The following is a 14,733-nucleotide window of genomic DNA, read 5'->3' as shown; positions in this document are numbered from 1 at the left end:
CCCCTTTTCCAACCATGAGTCCCCTCCCACTCTCCACCCACAATACATGGACTTTAGCAAGGTATTTGAAAAGGTCCTGCATGGGAGGTTGGTCGACAAGGTTCAATTACTCTGCTTACAGGATGAGGTGGTAAATTGAATTAGATGTTGGCTTTGAGGGAGAAGCCAGAGAGTGGTAGTAGATGGCTGCCTGGAGGACTTGGGTTATAAGGAAAGATTGAATAGGTTAGGACTTCATTCCTTAGAACATAGAAGATTGAGAGGAGAAATTATGAGGGGTACAGATAGGGTAAATGCAAGCAGGCTTTTTCCAGTTGAGGTTGGGTGGGACTTCAACCAGAAGTCATGGGTTAAGGGTGAAAGTTGAAAAGTTTAAGGGAAAGATGAGGGAAACATTTCCACTCTGAGGGCTGTGAAAGTGTGGAATGAGCTTCCACACACGTGATGCATGTGAGCTTTGATTTCAATGCTTAAGAGAAGTTTAGATAGGTACAAAGATGGTAGGGGTATGGAGGGCTATGGGGGTCAACAAGAATAGGCAGTTTAAATGGTTTTGAAAAAGACAGGTGAGCTGAAGGGTCTGTTTCTGTGTTATACTTTTCTATGACTAATACAGACCCATATTAGAATCAGGTTTATCATCACTCACATATTACTACAGTACTGTGCAAAAGTCTTAGGCACCCTAGCTATATACACAGTGCCCATAAAAGTCATTCACCACCCCCCCCCCGAAGTTTTCATGGTTTATTGTTTTACAACATTGAATCACAATGGATTTAATTTGGCTTTTTTGACACTGATCAACAGAAACCTGTTGTGTCAAAGGGAAAACAAATTTCTACAGATTGGTCTAAATTTATTACAATTATTAGATGATTGCATAATTACTCACCCCTTCAAGTCACTATTTAGTAGCTGGACCTTTGGAAGCAATTACAGTCTGTGTGACTCGGTCTCTATCAGTTTGCACATCTAGACATTGCAATTTTCCCCCATTTCTCATTACAAAACTGCTCAAGCTCTATCATACTGCATGGGGATTGTGAGTGAACAGCCACGATTTCTCAATTAGATTGAGATCTGGTCTCTGACTTGGCCACTCCAGGACATTAATTTTGTTGTTTTTAAGCCATTCCTATGTAGCTTTGGCTTTATGCTTGGGGTCATTGTCTTGCTGGAAATCAAATCTTCTCCCAAGTCGCAGTTCTCTTGCAGACTGCAACAGGTTTTCCTCCAGAATTTCTCTGTATTTTGCTGCATTCATTTTACCCTCTACCTTCACAAGCCTTCCAGGGCCTGCCGCAGTGAAGCATCTCCACAGCATGATGTTTCATAGTAGGGATGGTATGTTTTTGATGATGTTTAGTCTGATGGCCAAAAAACTCAAATTTGATTTCATCAGACCATAGAACCTTCTTCCAGCTGACTTCAGAGTCTCCCCACGTGCCTTCTGGCAAACTCTAACAGAGATTTCGTGTCAGTTTTTTTTCCAACAGTGGCTTTCTCTTTGTCACTCTCCCATAAAGCTGTGGCTGGCAAAGCACCCAGGCAACAGTTCTAGACAGATTTACAGCTGTGCCATATTCTTCCCATTTGTTGATGTTTGACTTAACTGTACTCCAAGAGATATTCAGTGACTTGGAAATTTTCTTACCCCCATCTCCTGACTTATGCTTTTCAATATCCTTTTCGCAAAGTTGCTTGGAATGTTCTTTTGTCTTCATGGTGTAGTTTTTGCCAGGATGCTGACTCACCAGCAGATGGACCCTCGAGATACAGATGTATTTTTACAGCAATCAATTGAAACACCTTGACTGCACACAGGTCTCCAAAAACAGATCTCCATTTAACTAATGATATGACTTCTTAAAACCAATTAGCTGCACCAGCAATGATTTGGTGTGTCATATTAAAGGGTGGTGAATACTTATGCAATCAATTATTTTGTGTTTTATATTTGTAATTAATTTAAATCACTTTGTAGAGATCTGTTTGTGCTTTGACATGAAAGAGTCTTTTTCTGTTGACCAGATTCAGGAAAAAGCCAAAGTAAATCCACTGTGTCAATGTTGTGAGACAATAAAACATGAAAAGAGGGGGATACTTTCTATAAGCACTGTATATGTGCCAAAGGCTTTGTATTTTGACTTTCTTGCTAGAGCTTTCTTGGAGAGCTGGAGACAATTGAAGAGGCTTGTGTGAGGCATGAACACAAGGACAGACCAGCTCTGTGGAAAGGTTCCTGTTGTAAATATCCACTTTCATGTCTTACCACCAACTGAAAATCAAATGGTAAAACTTGTTACAGGGCTTGGAAAGTGGCCCTTTTGCCATCACATGGGGTTGAGAGGAAACCTTATAACCTCGTTTCTCTAGGTCCATCTCGATGCAACGCAGCATGTCGGAAACAGTTGGGGAGGGGTCCCAGGGTCCGAATTTCACAATAGGCTCCTCATTGGAACTGAGGTTACTCACAGCCTGAAGGCATTCTGCGTCATCCTTCTCGTTTTTGACGATACAAACCATGACTATGGATTGTCGGGCGGCCACAGCGTCGGCCCTGGCCAGGTGGATAATGAGCTCTATATTTTCCCTGTAATTCGGTACCCGTGCCAAAAAGTTCTGCCTTCCAACCTGCTCGCCGTACATTTCGGGGTGTTCCTCAAGGGACTTCACCAAGGGCTCGATGCCGTAGAAGAGCGCCTCTTGGTAGATGCCCTGAGCAAAGCAGCTTGGTGGCTTTCGAGTCCGCAAGAATTCCAGGATGTACTTGAAGTAGGTGCCATTCCTGTCGATGAAGTATCTGCCTTTGGGGTCGAGGGGCAACCTGGCACGTCCACGGAACATCTCGGCCAGCTTGGACCCGGGGAATCTCGTCAGAGTGCTCAGTGTCGTGGTGTAGATCTGCCCTCCAACGTTCAGATTGATAACTCTGAAAACCTGCAGTAAACGACGGGGGTGGGGGAGGTATGGAGGAGGAAAGAGCGCAGTTTGGTTACCTTCATTAAAAATGGGTTCAAGTTTCAATTAGAACCAAATCTCTATCAACGCCTGTCATAAATGTATAAACTGCTATTGGTGGTCCTCTAAGCCTCCGCTGCTCCAGAGAAAGCAATATATGTAAGGAAATTTGTTGTTTTGTGGCAACAGTACAGTGCAATACATAAAATAAATTACAGTAAGAAATATACGCCACAGTAACATAGTGGTTAGTCCGATGCTATTACAGGTCAAGGCATTGGAGTTTGGAGTTCAATCCTGGCATCCTCTGTAAGAAGTTTCTGTACGTCTTCATTATGAATGTGAGTGTGTGTGTGTATAATGGTAGGCATCTGTTAGTCTCGTGAGACAGTGGATCTGTGCCTGGAAGGTATCCAGGGCGCAGGCCTGGGCAAGGTTTTATGGAAGACCGGCAGTTGCCCATGCAGCAAGTCTCCCCTTTCCACGCCATGTGTGTGTATAATAAGTGCAAAAAGACAGCAAAAAAAGGAGAAAAATGTAGTGTTTATGGGTTCAATGTCCATTCAGAAATCTGATGGCAGAGGGGATGAAACTGTTCCTGAAACGTTGATTGTGTTGCGTCTTCAGGTTCCTGTACTTCCCTCTGATGGTAGCAATGAGAAGAGGGCATGTCCTGGGTGACAGGGGAGCTTAACAATGGATGCCGCCTTTCTGCATGATCGCCTTTTGAAGATGTCCTCAATGGCGGGAGGCTAGTGCTGATGATGGAGCTGGCTGAGTTTAGAACTTCCTGCAGCTTTTTCTGATCCTGTGCTGTCCCTCCATTATCAGGTGGTGATGCAACCAGTCAGAATGCTTTCCACGGTACAGTTTATACATAGAACCACATTTGGAGGCCAGCGAATGACCGACAGGAGAAGGAACTCAGTGGGTTGGCAGCATCTGTGAGAGTGGGGAAGGAATCATTGAATTATGATGCTATGATTATGATTGGAATGTATGTTAGTATTTTAGACTTGATAGATGTGCGTAAGATAAGCACTGTTCCCTCTAAGCTGCACAGCAACTGAATGCTCCCATGCACCTAGCCTTTGTTGCCACACTGGTGCTTTTTTTCCCATGGCAGAAATGGCTAGTACCAGAGGACATAATTTTAAGGTGGTTGGAGGAAAATTTGGGGTGGGGGGATGTCAGATATAGGCTTATTACACAGAGAGTAGTGGGAGAATGGAACACCCGGGCAGGAGTGGCGACAGGTCCCTTTTCAGTCTTTCCCCACTCACCCTATACCTATGCCCCATAGCTTTGGACTGCCCTACGATGGGGAAAGGACCCTGTGCTGTTATGCAAAGAATAATCTCACAGGCAGTAAAATGATGAGCATACAATCTCATCACATTGTTGGTGGAAGGAGGTACAGGAGCATCAGGACTAGGACAGCCAGACTGAGTAACAGCTTCTTCCCTCAGGCTGTGAGTCTAATGAATACCCTGCCACCATCGAGATCTTGTCACCAGGACAGCGAGCTGTTTATTGTTTACCTGTGTTGCACATTATTACATGCATTTTGAATTATATATTTTAATTTAATTAGAGCATAAGATTTTGTTTTATGTGCTGTGTGTGATACACGTTTTGATTTGTTTGGTTGTATATTTTGTGCAGTCAGAAGACAATAAACTTGAACTTGGACGAATATTGGTCCCTAAACACCAGCGATCTTTTCCACCCACCAATGGAGATCAAATGGTATCGCAGCTTCAACAGCCCATCCAGGATCACCCCTGAAGGTGTGGGCCTCACTCAGTACATTGGAAGATCAAGATGGATTACGTGACAATGGATCAGTGTGGGTTGCTGTCTCATTCATTAGCCTTGTCTGTTCAGTGGTTAAGTGATTTCCTGAAACATGGCAAAATACTAACTGTTCTATCTTCTCTACCCCCTCTTCCCACTGGGCAGAAGATACAAAGATAGACTGTCCATTGCCCTCCACAGAGGCTTCCTGACCAGTTGAGTTCCTCCAGCATACTGCGTGTTCCTCCAGATTCCAACATCTGCAGTCTCTTCAAGTTCAAGTTTAGGTTGAACTTTATTGTCATTCATTTGTACACAAAACAACATTCCTCTCAGACCAAGGTGCAAAATATAGTAGACATGTCACAAGCAGCATATAAAATAATAAAAACACAATCATATTAACAGATAATAAAAATTATTCTGTAGATGTATAAGTTGACATAAAGTGCATTGTCATAAGGGGACGTTGGGAGCAGACCCAAATGCAAGACACAGACACTGAAGTACTAGGAACAGGACAAGGTTTATCAAGAAAGCAAGGGGAGTCAGGAAGAAACGACGCTGGACATGGACACAGGCCCTGGACAAGACAAGGGCACCGGGCCTGGGTTACGACTAAGACTAGGAGAGCGGGACCAGGACAAGGAACTTGGAACTAGAAGCCTGGGCTAGGACTCCGAGCTAGAGACTGGATGGGGACCTGGAACCTGGGTCTTGACTCGGGCTCGGACCCTGGATCTATGCAAGGACAAGATGTGGCTACAGGACTGGATTTGGAACTCCTTCACAGGACGAGGCACATGGACAGGATGCGAACAGAAAGCCTTGACTTGGACGGGACAAGGTTTTTGGACGTGGCTTGGACAGGATGAGGGAACTCCAGCATAGGGCGAGGGATCTCCAGCACTGGGCTAGGTGAGGGGACTCCAGAGCAGGGTGAGGCTCTTGGACTAGGTTTGGTTTGGTTCTGGGACTCAGCTTGATTAGGCTCTTGGGAACAGGGCCGGGACCCTTTCTTGGACGCAGGGCCGGGATGACTGCCAAGGAAACTGTCAGGGATTCAGATGGGGAGGGGAAGGGAACGGTCCAGCAGGGAATCCTTGGTTTGCGGAGATACTTACGTGTCAGCCCAAGACGAGAATCAGGTGCCTCAATTAAGGCACCCAATGGAACAAGGGAAAACAGGAAAACTCAGAATAAGGATCGATGAACCGGACTGTGAACCGGAATGCGGATTTCACGGACCGGACCATGACATGCATATATGACATATATTTATAATGTATATAGTTAAATGTATAAATGACTTGAATGAGGAAGAGGAAGAGTGGATTATTAGGTTTGCTTATGGCATGAAGTTGGTGGTGTTGTGGATAATGTAGAACATTGTCATAGGTTACAATGGGACATTAATAGAATGTGGAACTAGGCTGAGCTGTGGCAGATGGAGTTCACAGAAAACATAGAAAATCTACAGCACAATACAGATCCTCCGGCCCACAATGCTGTGCCGAACATGTACTTACTTTAGAAATTACCTTGGATTACCCATAGCCCTCTATTTTTCTAAGCTCCATGTACCTACCTAAGAGTCTCTATCGTATCCGCCTCCATCACCATCACCGGCAGCCCATTCCACGAACTCGCCACTCTCTGCATACAAAAGATTTACCCCTGACATCTCCTCTGCACCTACTTCCAAGCAGCTTAAAACTGTGCTAGCCATTTCAGCCCTGGGAAAAAGCCTCTATCTACATGATCAACACCTCTCATCATCAAATCTGGAAAAGTGAAGAGATTCACACGGGAAGATCAAACTTGACTACAGAATACAGGGCTAATGGCAGGATACTTAACAGCATGGAGGAAAAGAGGAGTCCACTTGGGGTTCATGTCCACAGATCCATCAAAGTTGCAGTGCAAATTGACAGGGTGGTTAAGAATGTGTATGGTATATTGGCCACCATTAATTGGAGATTGAGTTCAAGAGCCGTGAGGTAATGTAGCTCTATAAAACTCCGGTTAGACCACACAGGGAGTATTGTGTTCAGTTCCGGTCGCCTCATAAAAAGGATGTGGAGGCTTTAGACAGTGCAGAGAAGATCTACCAGGATGCTGCTTGGATTAGAAAGTATGCTTTCTGAGGACATTCAGTGAGCTAGGGCTTTTCTCTTTGGAATGAAGGAGGGTGAGAGGTGACTTGTTAGAGGTATACAAGATAATAAGAGGCATGGATGAAGTGGACAGCCTAAGAACTTTATCCAGGATGTAAATGGCTAAATCAAGGCTGCAGAACTTTGAGATGTTTGAAGGAAAGTATAGGTGGGATGCCAGGGGTAGGTTTTTAACATAGAGACCGGTAGATGTGTGAATCATGCTGCCGGGGGTGGTAGACATTAGGGACATTTAAGAGACTCTTAGATAGGCACATTTATGAAATAAAAATGTAGGGCTATGTGGGAGAAAATTGTGAAATTGACTTGTAGTAGGAATAAAGGTCAGCACAACGTTGTGGGCTGAAAGGCTTGTACTGTGCTCTAATGTTCTATCTTGTTCTACGAAAAGTATTACACTACATGTAATGTCATAAGTAATGTGTACTGCATAGTAGCAGGGTGTTTGGACATCTCACAGCTGGGGAAAGAAATTGTTATCCAGACTAACAGTGCTTGTTCTTGTACTGCGGTACTTTCTGTCTTGACGGTAGGAGGTCAAAGAGATTGTGGGTCGGATGAGAGGGGTCCTTGACAATGCTGAAAGCTCTGTAAATGCAGAGCTTCTGGTATATGTTGTGGATGAGGGATGGGGGAGAAAGACCCCGGTGATTCTCTCGGCAGTCCTCACAATCCACCGCAAGATACAAACATATCCATTTCCTGCCACAGATGCAGCTGACCTGCTGATTTCCTCCAACAGATTGTGTGTTTTTATTTTTTTAATTTTTAACTAGAGGTACAGTGCAGAACAGACCCTTTCAGCTCAATGAGCTGTACCACCCAGCAACCCACCAATCTAACCCTCGCCTAATCATGGGACAATTTACAATGACCAATTAACGTACTATTGGTACGTGTTTGGACCCTGGGAGAAAACCATATCACATGACGAAAACCCACATATCCCACAGGGAGGATGTACAGATTCCTCACAGATGAGTCCGGAATTGAACTCCGAACTCTGTTGTCCTGAGCTATAATATCGTCTCACTAACCGCTGTGGTACTGTGGCTGCTCTAGATTCCAGCATCTGCACTCTCTTGTGCCTCCTCTGTCGGGAGAGCCAATGGTCTCTGCTTGTGCCTCTCCCTTTGCAGCTAAGGTAGCCCTCTCTTCTACCCTCTGTCTGGTTGTACAGTGCCACAACGTACTCTGGATCCAATTGCTGCTAGTATTGCAGGTACATCCAGTTGTATGCAAATCAGCATGCTGGAGATGTAGTCAACACAGAGTCATGCAGCATGGAGAAAGGTCCTTCAGCCCATACATGTCTGCAGACCAAGATGTATGTTGCCATCACTTGGTCCACATCCTTCTAAACTCTCAATGATTTGGTCTCCATAGCCATCTGTGGCAATGAATTCTACACATTCACCACCCTGTGGCTAAAGAAATTCCTCCTCACCTCTGTTCTAAAGGGATGTCCTAATCTGAGCTGTGCCTTTTGTTTCGACATTCCCACATTAGGAAACATCTTCTCCACTGTGCCCTCTAAGCTGCATGGGTGTGCAGCCATGCAGGAACTGAAATGCTCCCACCCACTTAGCCTTCACTACCATGCAGCTGGAATTTTCTTTTATATAATGAATTATTAAAGTGCTAAGCAGTTTTCAGTCCGTGTAAAAAATCTTTAATTCCCAGAGTCATCCTTGAGAACCTCCTCTGGATCTTCTCCAACGCCTGCACATCTTTTATTAGATTAGGGGCCAAAACTGCTCACAGTACTCCAAATGTAGTCTGACCAATGCTTTACAAAGCCTTAGCATCACATCCTTGCTTTTATATTCTAGTCCTCTCAAAGTGAATGCTAACCGTTGCATTTGCCTTTCTTACCACTGACTCAATCTGCAAGTTAACTTTTATGGAATGGTGTATGAGGGCTCCCAAGTGCTTTTGCACCTCTGATTTCCAAATTCTCTCCCCATTTTGGAAAATAGTCTATGCCTTTATTCCTTCTACCAAAGTGCATAGCCATACACTTCCCTGCATTCTATCTGCTACTTTGCCTATTCTCCCAATCTGTCTAAGTCATAGAACATAGAAACATTGTGCTGACCTTTTAACCTTCTCTAACATCAGTCTCCTCCAAGAGGACCACTATCTTATTGTGGTTTGGAGGTTTGCATGCCTCAATGACCCAGAGAGATATTCTGGCTGGAGTCAGGGCTTTATGCTTTTGCTTTGGATAGGGTCACCCATGCCAAACAGGTCAAAGACTAGAGGCCAGTTTAAGAGTGATCTTCCAAGATCAGGGGATCAGCTCAGGGCTAACAACCCTAAATGGTAAATTCTCTTTAGATTAGTTGATTACTGGACTAGTTCCTGAGGATTGGAGGGTGACTAATGTAACCCCACTTTTTAAAAAAGGAGGGAGAGAGAAACTCGGGAATTATAGACAGGTTAGCCTAACATCGGTGGTGGGGAAACTGTTAGAGTCAGTTATCAAAGATGTGATAACAGCACATTTGGAAAGCAGTGAAATCATCGGACAAAGTCAGCATGGATTTGTGAAAGGAAAATCATGTCTGACGAATCTCATAGAATTTTTTGAGGATGTAACTAGTAGAGTGGATAGGGGAGAACCAGTGGATGTGGTATATTTGGATTTTCAAAAGGCTTTTGACAAGGTACCACACAGGAGATTAGGGTGCAAACTTAAAGCACACGGTATTGGGGGTAAGGTATTGATGTGGATAGAGAATTGGTTAGCAGACAGGAAGCAAAGAGTGGGAATAAACGGGACCTTTTCAGAAGGCAGGCAGTGACTAGTGGGGTACCGCAAGGCTCAGTGCTCGGACCCCAGTTGTTTACAATACATATTAATGACTTGGATGAGGGAATTAAACGCAGCATCTCCAAGTTTGCGGATTACACGAAGCTGGGCGGCAGTGTTAGCTGTGAGGAAGATGCTAAGAGGATGCAGGGTGACTTAGATAGGTTAGGTGAGTGGGCAAGTTCATGGCAGATGCAATTTAATGTGGATAAATGTGAAGTTATCCACTTTGGTGACAAGAACAGGAAAACAGATTATTATCTGAATGGTGGCCGATTAGGAAAAGGGGAGGTGCAACGAGACCTGGGTGTCATTGTGCACCAGTCATTGAAAATGGGTATGCAGGTACAGCAGGCGGTGAAAAAGGTGAATGGTATGCTGGCATTTATAGCAAAAGGATTCGAGTACAGGAGCAGGGAGGTACTACTGAAGTTGTACAAGGCCTTTGTGAGACCGCACCTGGAGTATTGTGTGCAGTTTTGGTTCCCTAATCTGAGGAAAGACATCCTTGCCATAGAGGGAGTACAAAGAAGGTTCACCAGATTGATTCCTGGGATGGCAGGACTTTCATATGATGAAAGGCTGGATGAACTAGGCTTATACTCGTTGGAATTTAGAATATTGAGGTGGGATCTTATTGAAACGTATAAAATCCTAAAGGGATTGGACAGGCTAGATGCAGGAAGATTGTTCCCGATGTTGGGGAAGTCCAGAACGAGGGGTCAGAGTTTGAGGATAAAAGGGAAGCCTTTTAGGACCGAGATGAGGAAAAACTTCTTCACACAGAGAGTGGTGAATCTGTGGAATTCTCTGCCACAGGTAACAGTTGAGGCCAGTTCATTGGCTATATTTAAGAGTGAGTTAGATATGGCCCTTGTGGCTAAAGGGATCAGTGGGTATGGAAGGAAGGCTGGTGCAGGGTTCTGAGATGGATGATCAGCCATGATCATACTGAATGGCGGTTCAGGCTCGAAGGGCCGAATGGCCTACTCCTGCACCTATTTTCTATGTTTCTATGTAAAACAAGATTATTTTGGAAACAGCATGGAAGTATCCTTCTACACCAGGCAGAGATGGGGACATTGATTTCTGCTCTAAATGCCACTGGTGTAATAGACAAGTAAGTAAGTCACCCTTCCTCCCACATAGCCTCCCACTCCCTATCAAATGCTCCCAATGGCGTGTGTCTCAAACAACCAAGTCCAACTGACAGGAGAATTGTGATGATGTTTTTGTATGGAAATATACTATGGACATGTGGTCGATGTTTAGGGATCTCTTGCAGGATGTTAGGGATAAATTTGTCCCAGTGAGGAAGATAAAGAATGGTAGGGTGAAGGAACCATGGGTGACAAGTGAGATGGAAAATCTAGTCAGGTGGAAGAAGGCAGCATACATGAGGTTTAGGAAGCAAGGATCAAATGGATCTATTGAGGAATATAGGGAAGCAAGAAAGGAGCTTAAGAAGGGGCTGAGAAGAGGAAGAAGGGGGCATGAGAAGGCCTTGACGAGTAGGGTAAAGGAAAACCCCAAGGCATTCTTCAATTATGTGAAGAACAAAAGGATGACAGGAGTGAAGGTAGGACCGATTAGAGATAAAGGTAGGAAGATGTGCCTGGAGGCTGTGGAAGTAAGTGAGGTACTCAATGAATACTTCTCTTCGGTATTCACCAATGACAGGGAATTTGATGATGGTGAGGACAATATGAGTGAGGTTGATGTTCTGGAGCATGTTGATATTAAGGGAGAGGAGGTGTTGGAGTTGTTAAAATACATTAGGACAGATAAGTCCCTGGGGCCTGACGGAATATTCCCCAGGCTGCTCCACGAAGCGAGAGAAGAGATTGCTGAGCCTCTGGCTAGGATCTTTATGTCCTCATTGTCCACAGGAATGGTACTGGAGGATTGGAGGGAGGTGAATGTTGTCCCCTTGTTCAAAAAAAGGTAGTAGGGATAGTCCGGGTAATTATAGACCAGTGAGCCTTAAGTCTGTGGTGGGAAAGCTGTTGGAAAAGATTCTTAGAGATCGGATCTATGGGCAATTAGAGAATCATGGTCTGATCAGGGACAGTTAGCATGGCTTTGTGAAGGGCAGATCGTGTCTAACAAGCCTGATAGAGTTCTTTGAGGAGGTGACCAGGTATATAGATGAGGGTAGTGCAATGGATGTGATCTATATGGATTTTAATAGGGCATTTGACAAGGTTCCACACGGTAGGCTTATTCAGAAAGTCAGAAGGCATGGGATCCAGGGAAGTTTGGCCAGGTGGATTCAGAATTGGTTTGCCTGCAGAAGGCAGAGGGTCATGGTGGAGGGAGTACATTCAGATTGGAAGATTGTGACTAGTGGTGTCCCACAAGGATCTGTTCTGGGACCTTTGCTTTTCTTGATTTTTATTAACAACCTGGATGTGGGGGTAGAAGGGTGGGCCGGCAAGTTTGCAGACGACACAAAGGTTGGTGGTGTTGTAGATAGTGTAGAGGATTGTCAAAGATTGCAGAGAGAAATTGATAGGTTGCAGAAGTGGGCTGAGAAGTGGCAGATGGAGTTCAACCCGGAGAAGTGTGAGGTGGTACACTTTAGAAGGACAAACTCCAAGGCAGAAACAAAGTAAATGGCAGGATACTTGGTAGTGTGGAGGAGCAGATGGATCTGGGGGTACATGTCCACAGATCCCTGAAAGTTGCTTCACAGGTAGATAGGGTATTTAAGAAAGCTTATAGGGTGTTAGCTTTCATAAGTCGAGGGATAGAGTTTAAGAGTCGCAATGTAATGATGCAGCTCTATAAAACCCTGGTTAGGCCACACTTGGAGTACTGTGTCCAGTTCTGGCCACCTCACTATAGGAAGGATGTGGAAGCATTGGAAAGGGTACAGAGGAGATTTACCAGGATGCTGCCTGGTTTAGAGAGTATGCATTATTATCAGAGATTAAGGGAGCTAGGGCTTTACTCTTTGGAGAGAAGGAGGATGAGAGGAGACATGATAGAGGTGTACAAGATAAAAAGAGGAATAGATAAAGTGGATAGCCAGCGCCTCTTCTCCAGGGCACCATTGCTCAATACAAGAGGACATGGCTTTAAGGTAAGGGGTGGGAAGTTCAAGGGGGATATTAGAGGAAGGTTTTTTACTCAGAGAGTGTTTGGTGCGTGGAATGCACTGCCTGAGTCAGTGGTGGAGGCAGATACACAAGTGAAATTTAAGAGACTACTAGACAGGTATATGGAGGAATTTAAGGTGGGGGTTGTATGGGAGGTAGGGTTTGAGGGTCGGCACAACATTGTGGGCCGAAGGGCCTGTAATGTGATGTACTATTCTATGTTCTATGAGAAGGGGCAAGGGTTACTGGTGCCTTAAAACCAGTTCCTTCAGGGAGATGAGGCTAGTCAGTCATGGTTGGCAGCTCATCTAGGAGAATGAAAACCTCTGCTGCCTTGCAGCTATACCCGCTCATCCATTCATGGGGAAGGCTTCAGGAATAAACCCTGAGGAAAATTCCGGAGCTGGAGTTCCTAAGGCAGTCTACGTTGAGGTCAACGCCGACTGGCAAATTCTGAGATGTCGCCTTGCCAAACTGTATTGGTTTCTGATGTTCTTTTGCATTCATCAGCTTGGTAGAGAGGGTGAGCCTGTTACATGGGCAACAGCTTGCTCTCCATAACGTCCTGCCATGGTTTGCGTACCTGCATGTGGATCATGGTGACTGTATGCAACATCTATGGTTGACCCCAACCAAAGGAGTACCTCAACCTGCTGACGTCTCCTAAACACTGACTTAAATATTTGTTGCTTACCTTCCGTGAGGGACATGTCGTACTCCTCCTCGCCGGTGTTCTCCGACCTCGAGAGCTCATCTACACTTGTCTCCTGCGCAATGCCCTTCAGACGGTTAGAGCAGCAGAGAGCTGCTGTTGACATGGGATCCTGTTCTTGGACCAACGCCAGATGCAAATGAAGGCGTTACCTGCCGCTTGTTCATTCAAAACACAAGAGATTCTGCAGATGCTAGAAATCCAGAGCAACATACACAAAACGATAGAGGAAATCAGTAGGTCAGGCAGCAGCTATGGAAAGGAATAAACAATGAATGTTTCAGGCTGAGTCCGTTCATCAGCACTGGAAAGGAAGGAAGCAGAAGGCAGGATAGGCAGGTGAGTGGGTAGGGGGCCTGGGGAAGGAGTACAAGCTGACTGGTGATAGGTGAGACCAGGTCAGGGGAAGATGGTGGATAGCAGAGGGATGTGACTTGAGAAGCTAGAAGGTGAGAGGTGGAGAAGGTCAAGGGCTGAAGAAAAGGGAATCTGATTGGAGAGGACAGTGGACTCTGGGAGAAAGGGAAGGAGGAGAGAAACCAGGGGGAAGTGATGGGCAGATGAGAAGTGAAGGGGTAAGAGGGGAGCCAGAATAGGGAATGGTAAAAGAGAGAAAGGGGAGGGGAAAAAATTACTGGACGTTCAAGAAATTGATGATCGTGCCATTATGTTGGAGGCTAGCCAGATGGAATATGAGGTGAATGTGACTTCATCGTGGCAGTGGAGGAGGTGATAGACCGTTGGAATGGGGATGGGAAGTCAAATGGGTGGGCACTGAAAAATCCTCCCATTTGTGGCAGATGAAGCAAAGATGTTTAATGATTGTTCATTCGAATGAACAAAAATAATCCTATCTTTGACACTTCTCTCTACTTTCCTCCAATCATTTCAAAGTTATGCCCCCTCTTAATAGCCATTTCCACTTTGGGGAAAAAAAAGAAGTTGGGTATCAAGTATATCCATGCCTCTAATCATCTTGTACACCTCTATCATGTCACCTCTTATCCTCCTTCACTCCAAAGGGAAAAGCTCACTTGACCTATCCTCATAAAACATGCTGTCTAATCCAGGCAGCATCATGGTAAATCTCCTCTGCATCAGAACCATAGAAAGGACAGAGTCTGCTCCAATGCAGATCTCTTGGTGCCACATTTCTCTCACTCTGGT

General features: G+C 45.0%; 1 protein-coding gene across 1 annotated transcript; it reads right to left on the bottom strand.

Moving 5' to 3' along the window:
• Window positions 1–1,398: 1,398 nt before the first annotated feature.
• Window positions 1,399–13,672, bottom strand: LOC134349964 (BTB/POZ domain-containing protein KCTD14-like). Its single transcript, XM_063054916.1, has 2 exons — window positions 13,549–13,672; window positions 1,399–3,032 (listed from the first exon to the last, which is right to left on the bottom strand). Exons 1-2 carry the CDS (start codon window positions 13,670–13,672, stop codon window positions 2,272–2,274), a joined length of 885 nt encoding a protein of 294 aa, XP_062910986.1. The 3' UTR covers window positions 1,399–2,271.
• Window positions 13,673–14,733: the final 1,061 nt, after the last annotated feature.

Source organism: Mobula hypostoma, chromosome 7 (assembly GCF_963921235.1).
Source record: "Mobula hypostoma chromosome 7, sMobHyp1.1, whole genome shotgun sequence".
Classification (NCBI taxonomy): domain Eukaryota; kingdom Metazoa; phylum Chordata; class Chondrichthyes; order Myliobatiformes; family Myliobatidae; genus Mobula; species Mobula hypostoma.
The sequence above is the reverse complement of the archived record's forward strand: the minus strand, read 5'-3'. Positions and strand labels throughout refer to the sequence as shown.

Bases quoted from the DNA above. Each gene is read 5' to 3' on its own strand.
- LOC134349964 (XM_063054916.1), bottom strand. From the start codon at position 13,672: ATGTCAACAGCAGCTCTCTGCTGCTCTAACCGTCTGAAGGGCATTGCG. The intron at 3,033-13,548 runs GTAAGCAACAAA...AGATTTGGTTCT, and splicing joins CGACATGTCCCTCACGGAAG to AATTGAAACTTGAACCCATT.